General features: G+C 37.1%; 1 protein-coding gene across 5 annotated transcripts in view; it reads left to right on the forward strand.

The window, feature by feature from the left end:
* The window catches only part of TBCCD1 (TBCC domain containing 1), a 34118-nt gene that overhangs the window by 3378 nt on the left and 15907 nt on the right, over positions 1–14833 (forward strand). For all 5 annotated transcript variants that reach the window (XR_005063852.1, XM_037027671.1, XM_037027672.1 and 2 more), the window contains exons 2-3: positions 1383–1761; positions 4861–5016. Coding sequence is in view for 4 of the 5 variants with exons in the window: in XM_037027671.1 (XP_036883566.1) it covers positions 1426–1761; positions 4861–5016 (492 nt within the window). In the remaining variant the exon portion in view is untranslated. The remainder of the gene's footprint in view (positions 1–1382; positions 1762–4860; positions 5017–14833) is intronic.

The raw sequence follows: 14833 nt of genomic DNA on the forward strand, positions 1-14833 counted from the left end.
CTGGCACATAGTAGGCACTCAATTGATTTCAGTTATTTTTTGAAAAGATAATTCCCTAGAAAAGCACAATTTTCTCAGAATCAAATGCAGAATATAATAATAACAAAGCATTTTTCATCCATCATGCAAGGAAGGTCTTATTAAGTGATGTTACTTAATGTGAAGAGTTCTTGGTGAAGAGAGAACCTTGGGTCAAGTGAAGGTACAATTTCATACAATCCTTTTGGGAAGCAATGGAACTATATGTCAGGAGCTTCAGAATTGTTCATTATTTCACAAATGCACATCTGAAAATTTTCTCCTGGGAAATAATCCTAATGCAGAAAATATGCAGAAAGATGGTATTATAGCATTGTTCATGATAGTGAAACTATTTAAACTTTTTATAATGGAAATTTTTAACATAAAATTAGACTAGGTAAATGACCCCCACTGCTCATGACCCATCTTTAACAGTGATCAGTATTTTGCCTATATTGTTTTTTTCTGGAAAAATTTTAAACCTACTAAATATGTAAAAACAGGAGAACAGGCGAATAAGCCAGGGTACATTTATTTAGAGTGCTATGAGGCATGTAAAATAATACAGAATTGTATATATGGTGTTATCACAACTATGAAAATTCAAAAACTAACATCCGACCTATGTGTAGAAAAACAGATAAGTGAATACAATAAAATATGATTTCGTTTCTGTTTGGTGGTGGGACTGTGAATGATTTTCTCCTTTTCTGTGTTAGATATTTTATAAATATTTCATAAAAATTATGTATTGATGTTATAACAAAGAAACAACAAACAAAATCTAAAAATATTGCACCTGAACATAACAGTTTATGCCTGCTACTAAGAATGACTTTAACTTTCCCTGATCTATTTTTGTAGCCTACATTTACATAGGCACCCTTCTGCCATCTTGTGTTAGTGCTTCGTATTACGTACGTTTATATGGCCAGCTAACTTGTCCAAATCTTTAACCAATAATCCTTATGTATAAATGATTTGACTCTGAAGTTTTATTCTCTTAATTTTGACTGGCATTCCCCTTCACAGCAGAGTAAGATTTCTTGTGATAGGATGACTCTTTTTCCCGTTTCTTTTTTTCCCTGATTCATACCTTGTGAACTTACACACTTTCCCTAAACAACCACTTCAAACAATTCAATAAAATAATTTAGCTTTATCACAAAATTTTTCTTGTTTAAATAAATTGTAATGAGAACTGACCAAAAAAATCTCTTCTGCTCTTGATGAGCTAGATTTGCTTTTTAAAATGATGTAGTACATTTAAAAACAACTAGTTAAGGGAGGGGTCACTTTACAAGAAAATGTATAAATGAGTTTTGTTTCAAATCAGTTTGTGAAGAGACTTTGTTTCCTAGGTATGCAGAGAAGCCTTTTTACACAGATGTCCTTAGAGACAATATGGATCAGTCCGGAGTTCTCCTCTGGGTGAAAGCAGAACCCTTTATAGTGGGTACTTTACAGGTCCCACCACCATCCAAGTTCAGTCTTCACTACCTCAGGAAGATATCCACCTATGTGCGAACCCGGGCCACAGAGGGAGCTTACCCACGCCTATATTGGTCAACCTGGAGGCACATTGCATGTGGGAAGCTGCAGTTGGCTAAGGATCTGGCGTGGCTTTACTTTGAAATCTTTGATAGCCTTGCAGTGAAGACACCAGAGGAGCGTCTGGAGTGGTCTGAGATTCTGTCCAGTTGCACATCTGAGGATGAAGTTGAAAAGCAGAGAAATCAGGTATGGGTTTGTATGTATATGTATGTGTTTAATTACTTTGGGAAGTAAACTTTTTATCTTTAATTTTTTATGTACATACTAGCTGTACAGCGTGTGGTTTTAGGTTAATGACCATTGTAATCCCAAAGCACCATTTGGATTTTAGCAGTTCCAATTTGGCATTATTTAATGAATTAGTCCTTAGCAATCCTTATTCACCTGCTTCCAAACCAATAATGTTACAGAAACCCTCTAATTGAAAGAGGGGAAATACTTTTATTGACTTTAAAAGTGTTTTGAGGTCAGTAAGCTTATGAATCACCAGTATGAACCACCTGACTATTTTTAAGTGTGCATCTTTGTGTGTGGGGATTCAAAGATTAGAACAGCATCTCTGCTTTCATGGCTTCATGGAGCTCATAGACTATTAGGGGATGCTGGTGTGCAAAAAAGTGCTATTTCATAGTGTGAAATGTCCAGTAATAAAATTATGCATAACATAAAGAAATAGAGAAGAAAACGATTGATTCTGATGATCGGAAGGGACTTCACAGAGAAAGTATATTCATCAGAATAGGCTAGTTACAGTAACAAGCAATCCAGCATTTCAGTGGCTTTCACAAAACAGTTTATTTCTCACATTTATGCAACAGTGCAACACAGGGCATCTCTAGGCTGCTGTTGTCCAAGCAATGACTGAGAGATCCAGGCTTCTTCTGTCTTTTGGAGTCACTATTATGTTAGTCAGCTTTGCTGCAGTTAACAACAAACGAAAAATGCCACTCCAGTGGCTTGCAATAACAACAGTTTATTTCTTGCTTATTTTATTTGTAGGCTGCACCTTAGCCATGACTCTCTTCCAGGCTCTAGCTTGGCTATATGTTCTTATTTGGGGGACCCAGGCTGAAGAAACAGTTTCTGTGTAGGTCATCTATTCTTGGGACAGAAGGGAAGAGCAACAGAGCAGGAAGAAACTCATGATGTCTCTTAAAACTTTTGCTCAGATATATGACATAAACTATGGCTACTTTCATTCCATTGGCTCAAGTTTTGTCGTATATCCATGCCTAAAGTCAATGAGGGGGAAGGTTACTACCTCACAGGAGGTAAGGAAAATCCCATGGTTCATGTAAGCCTCTTCAAGGATAGGGAAATAAACAGTTGGAAATATAATACAATTTGTCCACTGTTTCGCAGTGGACAATAAGGATTGCTAAGGACTAATTCATTAAATAATGCCAAATTGGAACTGCTAAAATCCAAATGGTGCTTTGGGATTACAATGGTCATTAACCTAAAACCACACACTGTTTTGCAGCCTTGCCCCCTAGGGCCTCATTGTCCTTCTCTTCCATTTCTTCTCTTCCTGTCCTTCCATTTCTTTTTGGGAGAGTTTTTGGGAAGCTTGAAAATGGTGTATGAAAATCCACCCGCATTTAATTGACTGTAACAAAGTTATACCATAGTTAACTTGAAGGGAGGCTGGGAAATGACATCTGATTATGTGCCCAGGAAGAAAAGAAAAGGTATTAGCATTTAGCCAGTCTCTGCTACATGGGGTAATATCTAAACAAGGTTTCAGGAATTGAAAAAAGTTTGGCAAGCAGCCAAGAGGGAAAGGGCATTACAGTTATTCATTAATCAAATATATTTTTTGAGTGCCTAGTATGCGTTAGCCACAGTAGAGGAATGCTTACTATGTGCTAGATTCTGTTCTTGTTAGGAATATAAAAATGAAAAAGACAAGGATCTTGTGGTCTCATGGGGAAGCAAGTATATGAAGGAATAATAATGTAACATACAGTTATTCAGTGGAAATACGAGTAAAATTAGAGAATTATGCTGAGTTTTAAAAAAGCCAACCCTAAAAGTTTACATACTGTATGATTCTGTTTATATAATATTCTTGAAGTGGGTTTATTAATTAAAGGGTACCATGAAAGATTCTATGTTGATGGAAATGTTCTGTATCTTGATGGTCAATGTTAGTATCTTGGTTTTAATAGTGTATCACAGTTTTACAGGATGGGAAACTGGGTAAAGTGTACATAGGATTTCTCTTTTAGTTCTTACAACTACATGTGAATCTAGTTATCTCAAAGAATTTAAATAAGAAAGTAAAATTTTTGAAAATATATGGATTTATGGAGCTCCACATTGACGGTTGATTGAATAGGTCTAGGTGATCCTATTAATTTGTATTTTTAAGTTTGTTAGCAATAGCAGTTTTTAGCCAGGTTGGGAATCAGTATGAACAGAAGTATATAGTCCCAGGTTTATTACTTTACTTTTCTTGCCTTTCCTGTATGTGTATAGAATGCATATATGAGGATAATCAAAAGCTTTAAAACCTGAGCTTCAAACCATACCCTTCAAATAAGAATGACTTGTAAACGCCATCAGACCAGTCATTTTTAAGTCAAACAAACATCCCTTCAAGAAGTCGATGAAAACTTGATGTCTCTTCCCTGCAAAATGCACACACATTGAAAAATTGCATACAATTTTAGGTGTTGCACTGATATTTTAAACTTAATAAGTCTCTGTGTGTGTGAACCTTAGGTTAACTGACCTATGTGTCTTAACTAAATTCTCTTCTTCCATTTGTTTATTTATTTACTCATATTGCTAAGGGTTACTTTTTTTTAAAAAAAACTAACTTTAAACTTCTGAAATAATATACTTTTAAGAAGTATGTACTTCTCTCTTCATCAGTTTTAGGAAAGAATATCTGTGACTACAGGTGCTGCATAGCTTTCTCAGAAGGTGACTCCAGTTTAATTAGTTTATTTATTTATTTTTAATTGAACTTATTGGGGTGACATTGCTTAATAAAATTATATAGATTTCAGGAGTACAATTCTATAATACATCAGCTGTGTATTGTACTGTGTGTTCACTACCCCAAGTCAAGTTTCCTTTTGTTACCATTTTAATTAGTTTTAGGAACTGCTACATCTGCGTTTCAGAGACATATCAAATGCTAGCAATGTTTCTGTATTTGTCTTTCTAGGATCAGCAAACCGTTGTGAATTTTTTTTACTATATCTGTTTAGTTGTAGATTAGTGAATTATGTGATTTCAGGACCTGTGTTCATTATTTATTTTCTTCTTGGACAGCTTTCAGTGGACACCCTACAGTTTCTGCTCTTCTTGTACATACAGCAGTTAAATAAGGTTTCCCTAAGGACATCTTTGATTGGAGAAGAGTGGCCTGCTCCCAGAAACAGGTCTCAGTCTCCTGACCTGACTGAAAAATCCAGTTGTCACAATAAGGTACCATTTAAATTTTGATGTCTTTCTCTGAATGAGACAATGATTGAGGGGAATGGTTTGCCTTCATTAAAAATTATGTTGGGTTTCTTTTCTTTATATAAGCCATTGATTTGCTGGCTTGTTTTGTTTTGCTTTGTTTTTTACTTTTTTCCCAAATTACAAAACAAAATCAATATGTAATCTTAATATAGACAAGTGATTTCAGTTCCTTTACTGACATAAAAATTAACATGATTTTCAGGCAAATTATTCACTATACTTTTACTAGCATTCCCATATTTGCAAATGTTAATGAATTTGAATCTACTTTTTTGATTAAGGATAAATAAGATGCAGTATTTACAAAGTCTGTTGAAATCTACTGAAAAAATTCTATAAAACTATCTTCTCATATGTTTAGATAGTATGCTTAAGTATACTTAAGGTGAGCATGTTTAAGTAATTATTTATAATGTGATATATCCTAGAAGTTAACTGCCTCACATTGTGAGCTTCAGAAAATCTTATTTTTTCTGTTTTTATAAAGAAATCCAAAATGTTTTTATCTGTTTATGTAAAAATATTTTTTAATTTTAAGTAAAATGTAGATCTCAGTAATTTTGCCATGTGCAGACTCTTTAATATCCTTTTTCAGAGAAATCTTTTCACCATTATATTCCATGATGCTATTCTCTCCTGTTTCTGCTTCTTATTCTTTGTTCTCATTTTTCATAAGCCTGTTTCCCCCTGGCCTTTATAAGCCACTATTCTCTTAGGATTCTGCCTGTGGCAGTTTTTAATTCTTTCTCTTCCCTTGACATCATAATTTCAATGACTCCTGAGTTTTTTCTCCATTCTAGATTTCCATCTTGACATATATTCCCTATTCTACCTTAAATTCAGAATGTACAAGTCCAGATATATTAGAGATGCTAACCATTTCCTACTGTTTTCACACATAGTTCCTGTTGAATGAACACCATTTAGAGACGGTGTTTTGTTTTGTTTGTTTTTTTTAATATACAGGGTCTGGCAGAAGTAAGGCCTGCTTGGGTATGGTTGGTAGGGTAATAACATGGTAATAATTTATAGTTTTAATTTGAACATTTCACTTAAAATGTCATATGGTGTGCTTGAGTGTGATATTGTTATGTTACAGAATTACATACTTATGATTTTGTAATAAAAGATTTTGTAATAAAAGAGGGGTGTTATTTATGCCAGCTCCTATATTTTTTTTTTGATTATGCTATTACAGTTGTCCCAATTTTTTCCTCTTTGCCCCCCCTCCCGGTATCCTCCACTCCCTCAGACAATTCCCACACCATTGTCCAAGTCCATGGGTCATGCATGTAAGTTCTTTGGCTACTCCATTTCTTATACTGTGCTTTATATCCCCATGGCTGTTCTATACCTACCAATTTGTACTTCTTAATCCCTGCACCTTTTCCCCCATTCTTCCCCTTCCCCCTCCCAACTGATAACCCTCCAAATGATCACCATATCTATGATTTTTTATCTATTCAGCTTGTTTGCTTAGTTTGTTTCTTAGATTCATTTGTTGATAGTTGTGAATTTATTGCCATTTTAATGATCATAGTTTTTATCTTTTTTTTTCTTAAATAAGTCCCTTTAACATTTTATATAATAATCGCTTGGTGATGATGAACTGCTTTAGTTTTACCTTGACTGGGAAGCTCTTTATCTGCCCTTTCATTTGAAATGATAGCTTTGCTGGGTAGAGCAATCTTGGATATAGGTTGCTTCTCATCATTGCTTTTCATCACTTCGGATACCAGTCCCTTATAGCCTGAAAAGTTTCTTTTGAGAAATCAGCTGACGGTCTTATGGGAATTCCTTTGTAGCTAATTACATGCTTTTCTCTTGCTGCTTTTAAGATTTTTTCTATATCTTTAGCCTTTGGCATTTTAATTTTGATGTGTCTTGATGTAGTCCTCTTTGGGTCCAATTTGTTTGAGACTCTGTATGCTTCCTGGACTTGTATGTCTGTTTTCTTCACCAAATTAGGAACTTTTTTCATTATTTTTTCAAATAAGTTTTCAACTTCTTGCTCTTTCTTGTCTCCTTCCAGCACCCCTATGAATTTGAATGTTGGTATGTTCAAAGTTGTACCACAGGCTCCTTACCTTATCCTCATTTTTTTTGTATTTTTTTTCTTTCTTATCATTCTGATTGAATATTTTTGTCTTCCTTATGTTACAAATTACTGATTTGGTTTTTAGCCTCATTTATTTCTACTGTTGATTCCCTTTAAATTTTTCTTTATTTCACTTCGGGTAAGCTTCATTGTTGCCTGGGTCTTTTTTCTGCTGTTGAAGTACCCACTGAGTTCTTGAGCATCCTGATAACCAGTGTTTTGAACTCTGCATCTGGTAGATTGCTTAGGTCCATTTTGTTTAGGTTTTTTTTCTGGAATTTGTTCTTTTCTTTCATTTGGGCCATATTTCTTTGTCTCCTCATTTTGGCAGCCTCCCTGTGTTTGTTTCTACATATCACGTAGAGCTCCTTTGACTCTCTTAGTAGTGTGGCCTATTGTAGAAAAACGACCTGTAAGTTGAATAGGCCAGAGCCTTAGGTAAGTGCGTGGGTAGGGCAACCCATGTGAACCAGGTTGATGGGAACTCAGATATGCTGGCACTACTCTGGCTCTGTATGGGGGAAAGCTCAGAAAAGGGACAGTGGCCACTCCTGGGCTCTGGAGTTTTGTCCTGGAGGAAGCTGTCCCTGGCACTTACTCTGATGGCAAACACTTCATTTTCTCCCTATATGGTTCTGGTGTCTTTCCAGTTGCTGCCCCGGTGTTGGAGCCCAGAAGTAGTGAGTCTGTGTAAATTCTGAGACTGTTGTGGGCCTTCTAAAAGGAGACATCTGAGAACCCCACAATTTCCTCTGCTGCTCCAACCCCCACTGGTTTTTATAGCCAGAAATTATGGGAATTTATCTTCCTGGCACTGGACCCTGGGCTGAGTGGTCTGGTGTGGGACTGGGATCACTTGCTCCTAAGGTATCCGTGTCAATTTTTATCCACCACACTTGGGTATGGGACCACTTGTTCCATGTCTCCACTTCTCCATCCCTCCTACCTATCTGAATGAATGTGACTTTTTTAATTCCTTAGTTGTTGGATTCCCATACAGCTTGAATTTATTACGATTCTAGGTGATAGTTTTTTTTGTAATTTAGTTGTAATGTTTGCTGTGGTTGTGCAAGAAGGTGAGCCATGTTTATGCATGCTTCTGTCTTGATCGGAAGTGTTAGAGATGGTGTTTTGAACTAAGGTAGACCTACATTCAAATCTGGCTGTACCATTTAACATCACATGATTTTAGGCAAATCAATTCATCTCTCCAGGCCTTGGCTTTTCTTCTCCAAATGGGGATGATAAGTCCTATTTCTGAATGGCTGTGAGAATTCAGAAATATGTTAGTATGATACTTATTGCATAGTAAGCACCAGTAAATGGTGATTCAAATTTGAGTTATAGTGTGACCTCTACCAACAACTGCTTAGACCAGGGATGGGCACTTGACTAGAGTAGCCAATTCATTGGTATGTACTTTAAATTAGCCTGATCTGAAATTATGACCTTTCCTAATTAGTATCCCCAGGGACTAAAGAAACCAATTGGTGATGGGTACTTGAGGTGACAGCTCAAATGGCATCAAGTTCATGAACATCCTGGAGTTATGAGGGATTAGAAACTCTGTGGTAATCTGAAAAAAAAAATGAATTGAATAGACATGCAGAGAGACACTGCTCCCTGAGACCCAGGTTCTAGGTGGCTTTCCAGTTACACTTCTGATGAAACCTACTTGTACTGTAGTTTAGGAGATGATTATGTGTCCCTACAGTACAATCACCCTTTACTTGAATTAACTTGTATTCCCTATTCCAGTGAAAGTCACTACCAGCCATCCATGTTCTCGTGCTCACCAACCGTACTTCATTAGTTACCATCTTACTGATTCTGCCTCCAAATAACTCTAAAAACTTGTCCCTTTTATTTGGCTTGATTTCTATAATTAAGTCCTACCTTGTTGCCCTGCTGTTAGTCTGTAGTCTACCCACTACACTGGACTTTCTAAAACACAGATGGATTATAACCTTTCTCTGTAGAAACTTCATCAGTGAATTGTCATTGTTGTTTTCATATAGTATTCTATGGAACTACTGCAGGGCCTGCTATGGGGAAGGGTGACTTGGCTAGAGGGAGAAAAAACAGGTGAGGCTGTGGACAGCTCTGCTTTTATATGTATTTTGGCATCCAAGTTAGAGTTTATTAGAACAAAAGAACACAAAAAAAGAGATCCAAGATGGTGGAGGCATAAGTGGAAACTGCATAAAACTCCTAGAACCAAACTGGAATTAGAGCTGAATTATAGAGAAATCGCCCTGAATAGCCAAGTGAACACTAGCTGGAGAAAAACCTTATAACCAAGGACAGACAGAAGAAACCACTTGACCACAATGTGACTGGTAGTAAGTGTAGAGGAGGCTCAAGAGGGCTAGCTAGGCTCCTAAGGGCAGCATCTAAAGTGCAGGGGGCTATTTCTGTGGCCAGGGGATTGCCCCTGAGAAGTGTGGTGTCAAAACCCCAAGCTGGGCTCCCCAGTGTATGGCACCAGAACCAGGAAAAGAATCCAGATAACATCCAGCTGTGAAAAGCAACAGGGTTTCTGTCCACCAAGGAGACAACTGGAGATGCACAGAGCCTCTTAAAGCAGGGGTTCCAAACCTGAAGTCATGGACTAGTAACAAACTGGGCCTGTTAAGAACTCAGCCGCTCAGCAGGAGGTGAGCTTGAATATAATGCACTTGAGTCATCCCCAAATTCCCATTGCCACCCTACCCTGCCAGTCCATGGAAAAAATTTTTTCCATGAAACCAATCCCTGGTGCCAAAAAGGTATGGGATCACTGTCTTAAAGGATCAACACACAAAACTTTGCAGCCACTTACCCTGGACTCCACCAGAGGGAGGGCAGAGTGGACTAGAAATGCCCTGAGAATCTAGGGCTGTGGCTGTGGAGAGAGATAAGAAGGAACAGCTACTAGGATCCCAGTGCTATCATTCCCCATACTAACGAGGCCATGTTTCTCAGGCAGAGTACCCCCCTCCAAGTGGCATCAGCCTGAGGGGAAGCAATAGCCCTGCCCACAGGAATTACTCTGCCCCACCCTGTAGAGTTTAAGCTGGGCTGCTGAGGAGTACAGCTGGCAGTCATCTCCGTGGTTAAGTTTAAAAACTAAGGCAGATTTCTGGGAGCTGAGAATTTAGCTGACTTCTGCAGGCCCAGTACTGGTTAAAGCCAGCCTTGGTACACAGCCTCATTTTTTCTGCATATACCCAGGCCCAGCAAAGGGAACCACAACCTGTGGATCACTGATAGCTTCAGACAGGCCGCCCAGAGCCAGTCACATACAGCATCTGACATAGACCTACACCAGTCTTTGCAGATACTCCTAATACATAGAAACAAACACAAAGAGGCAGCCAAAATGGGAAGACAAAGAAACAGGCCCCAAATGAAGGAACAAGAGAATCCTCCAGAAAACAACTAAGTGAAAGGGAGGCAAGAAATTTATCAGATACAGAGTTTAGAATAATGACTATAAGGATACTAAGTGGCATGAAAAAAGACCTAGAAACAATAAAAAAGGACTGGTCAGAAATAAAGAATGCAATATTTGAAATAAGTAGTACACTAGAAGGAATAAAAAAAATAGGTTAGATGAAGCGAAGGACTGAATCAGTGTTTTGGAAGACAAGGTAGAAGAAAACACCCAAGCAGAGCAACAAAAATAAGAAGGAATTTAAAGGACCAAGGAGAACTTCAGAAACCTTTGGGACAACATGAGACTTAATAACATGTGTATAATAGGAATACCAGAAGGAGAAGTGAGTGAACAAGGGATCAAGAACCTATTTGAAGAAATAATGACTGAAAACTTCTGTAGTGTAGTGAGAGAAAAAGACACACAAGTCCAGGAAGCTCAGAGAGTACCAAATGCGATATACCCAAAGAGGCCTACGCAAATCACATCATAATTTAAACGGCAAGACTTGAAGACAAAGAGAATCCTAAGAGCCACAAGAGAAAAGCAGATAGTTACCTACCAGAGAGCTCTGGTAAGACTATCATCTGATTTCTCAAGAGAAACACTTCAGGCCAGAAGGGGTTGACATGAAATATTTATGATGATGGGAAGCAAACCTACAACCAAGGCTACTTTACCTAGCAAGGCTGTCATTTAAAACTGGCAAAAAAATAAATAGTTTCCCAGATAAGAAAAAGCTAAAGGAGTTTGTTAATACCAAACTAGTACAGCAACAAATATCAAAGGGCTTTCTTTAAGGAGAAAGAGAAGAACAGAGGAAAACAGTTTAAAAATAAGATGGCAGTAAGTACATAGCTATCAATAATTACCTTAAATGTAAATGGCTTAAATGCTAAAGCAAAAGACATAGGGCAGCTGAAATGGATATGAATACAAGACCCACATATATGCTGTCTCCAAGAGACCCACCACAGATTGAAAGATACACACAGACTAAAAGGATGGAAAGTGATATTACATGCAAATGGAAAGGAAAAAAAACTGGTGATGCAATGCTTATATTGACAAAATAGACTTTAAAACCAAGGCTGTAGGAAGAGACACAGAAGGTCACTACATAATGACAAAGGGAAGGACCCAACAAGAGAATAAAACCCTAGTAAACATTTGCGTACCCAACATAGGAGCTCCTAAGTATGTGAAGCAAATCTTGATGGACATAAAATGAGAGATCGACAGAAATACAGTCATAGTCTGGATAATAACACCCCATTTACTTCAATGGCTATATCATCCAGACAGAAAATCAACAAGGAGACAGCAGCCTTAAACGATATACTAGAGCAAATGGATTTAATTGATATCCTCAGAGCATTTCATCCCCAAACAGCAGAATATACATACTTTTCAAGTGCAAATGGGATGTTTTCTAGGATAGACCACGTGTTAGGGCACAAACAAGTCTCAGTAAATTTAAGAAGACTTAAATCATAAGTCTTCTTAAGAAATCATATCAAGCATCTTCTCTGACCACAGTGCTATGAAACTAGAAATCAATCACAAGAACACTGAAAAACACACAAAGACATGGAAACCAAATAGGATGTTATTAAACAATGAATGGGACAACGAGCTCAAGGAAGAAGTCAGAAAAATTCCTTGCAACAAATGAACATGCCTAAACATAATAAAGGTCATATATGACTGACCCATTGCCAAACTCACACTGTATGGGCAGAAACTACAAGTCTTCACCTTAAGATTGGAAACAAGACAGGGATGTCCGCTTTCACCTCTCTTATTCAACACAATATGGGAAGTCCTAGCCAAAGCAATCAGACAAGAAGAAGAAATAAAAGCCATCCAAATTGGAAAGGAAGAAGTAAAACTGTACTTGCAGAAAACATGATATTGTACAGAACCCCAAATATTCCACCAAGAAACTAGTAGAACTGATAAATGAAGTCAGTGAAGTACCAGGATGCAAAATTAATATCTAGAAATCAGTTGCATTTTTATATGTCAATAATGAACTAACAGGAAGGGAAATTAAGAAAACAATTCCATTCATAATTGCTTCAAAAAGAATAAAGTATCTAGGAATATCTAACCAAGGATGTAAAAGGCCTGGACTCAGAAAATAATAAGTCACTGAGAAACTGAAGAAGATACAAGTAACTGGAAGCACATATCATGTTCATGGGTAGGAAGAATTAACATCATTAAAATGTCCATGCTACCCAAAGTAATGTATAGATTCAACACAATTCCTATCAAGATTCCAGTGTTGTATTTCACAGAAGTAGAACAAGTATTGCAAAAAATTTTATGGAACCACAGAAGGGTCTGCGTAGCAACAGTGATCTTGAGAAAAAAGAACAAAGTTGGAGGAATTGTGCTACCTAATAACAAACTATATTATAAGGCCATAGTAATCAAAATAGCATGGTACTAGCATAAAAACAGTCACAGAGGTCAATGGAACAATACAGAGCCCACAGATAAACCCACACCTTTCTATGACAGGAAGCAAGCTAATGGGCTAAAGATAGTTTATTCAATAAATGGTGTTGGGAAAATTGGACAGGTATGTCCAGAAAAATGAAACTAGACTACGTTCTTACAACACACACAAGAATAAATTCAAAATGGATTAAAGACTTAAATATTGGACCTGAAACCATTAAAAAAAGGCCCCAAAATCTTGAACATTGCTCATAGCAATTATTTTGTCAGATATATCTCCCCAAGCAAAAGAAACAAAAGGAAAAATAAACAAATGATACTACATCAAACTAAAAAGTGTTTGCACAGCGAAGGAGACCAACCAAATGAAAAGCCCACAAAATGGAGAATTTATTTGCCAATACATCAGATAAGGAGTTAATACCCAAAATTTATAAATAACTTAAAAACACACCAAAACAACCCAACTAAAAAAAATGGGCAAACAACCTGAATAGACAGTTCTCCAAAGAGAACATACAGTTGACCAATGGACATATGAAAAGATGCTCAATGTCACTAATCATCAGAGAAATGCAAATTAAATCCAGTGAGATACCACCTCCCTCCTGTCAGAAAGGCGATTATCATCAGTAAATCAGCAAACAAGAAGTGCTAGTGAGGATGTGGAGGAAAGAGAACCCTTTTGCACTGTTGATGGGAATGCAGACTGGTACAACCACTGTGGAAAGCAGTATGGAGATACCTCAAAAATTTAAAAATGGATATGCCATTTGACCCAGGCATCCCACTTTTGGGAGTATATCTGAAGGAACCCAAAATGCTACTTTGAAAGAACATAAGCACCCCTATGTTCATTGCAGTATAATTTACAATCGCTAAGATATGGAAGCAGCCCAAGGGTCCATTAGTAGATGAATGGATAAAAGAACTATGGGACATTTACAGAATGGAATACTACTCAAGTATGGAATACTACTCAACTGTAAAAAAGGAATGGAGAGGGAAAGAGGAAGGGAGAAGGAAAATTTTAACGTTTTGTGACAGCATGGATGGATCTGGAGAACATTGTGCTAAGTGAAATAAGCCAGTCAGAGAAAGACAAATGCCATATGATTTCACTCATATGTGAATGTAATGAACAAACTGAACTAACAAAATGGAGGCAGACTCATAGACAAAGAGCAGAATGACAGCTGCAGGGAGTGTGGAGGGATTGAGTAAAAAGGAAAAAGAACTCCTAGACATGGACAATGGGGGGATTACAGGGGAGAAGTGGGTATAAGAGGGTTAAATGGTAGTGGAAAAACACAATAAATTTTTTTTTTTTTTAAAGAGAAAGGGTTTTAGGTTTTAGTCCCTGGCACACAGTCCAGATGCTTTCGTGTTTTATACAAAGCCTTTTGTAATTAGTCCCTAACTACTATTTTAGCTGGGTTTATTTTTGTTTCTTTGTTTTTTTAACCTGTCATTTCTTAGCATGCTTTCTTCACCTCTCCTAGAACTTCCAGTTCTCCAAACATAGCAAGTAATTTTACTTCTGTGGGCTTTGGTATAAGCTGTTCCTTGTGCCTCAAATGCTTTTTTTTCTTGTCTATTTATCCAACAGCATTAATTGAGGATCTATTCAAACAGCACCCACTACAGTTTTTTTCCCAACTGGAGTTTGTTGTTTCTCTCATGCTCATAGAATGTCTTTGGAGATATTTGGTATAGGTGTTACCTCATTGTGTTACAGTTATTTGGTTATATTGTCTTTCACTACATAGATTCTGAGTTCCTTGAGATCAGGA

This window comes from Sturnira hondurensis, unplaced genomic scaffold, assembly GCF_014824575.4.
Source record: "Sturnira hondurensis isolate 20B ecotype Veracruz unplaced genomic scaffold, ASM1482457v3 Scaffold0019216, whole genome shotgun sequence".
In the NCBI taxonomy this organism is placed as follows: domain Eukaryota; kingdom Metazoa; phylum Chordata; class Mammalia; order Chiroptera; family Phyllostomidae; genus Sturnira; species Sturnira hondurensis.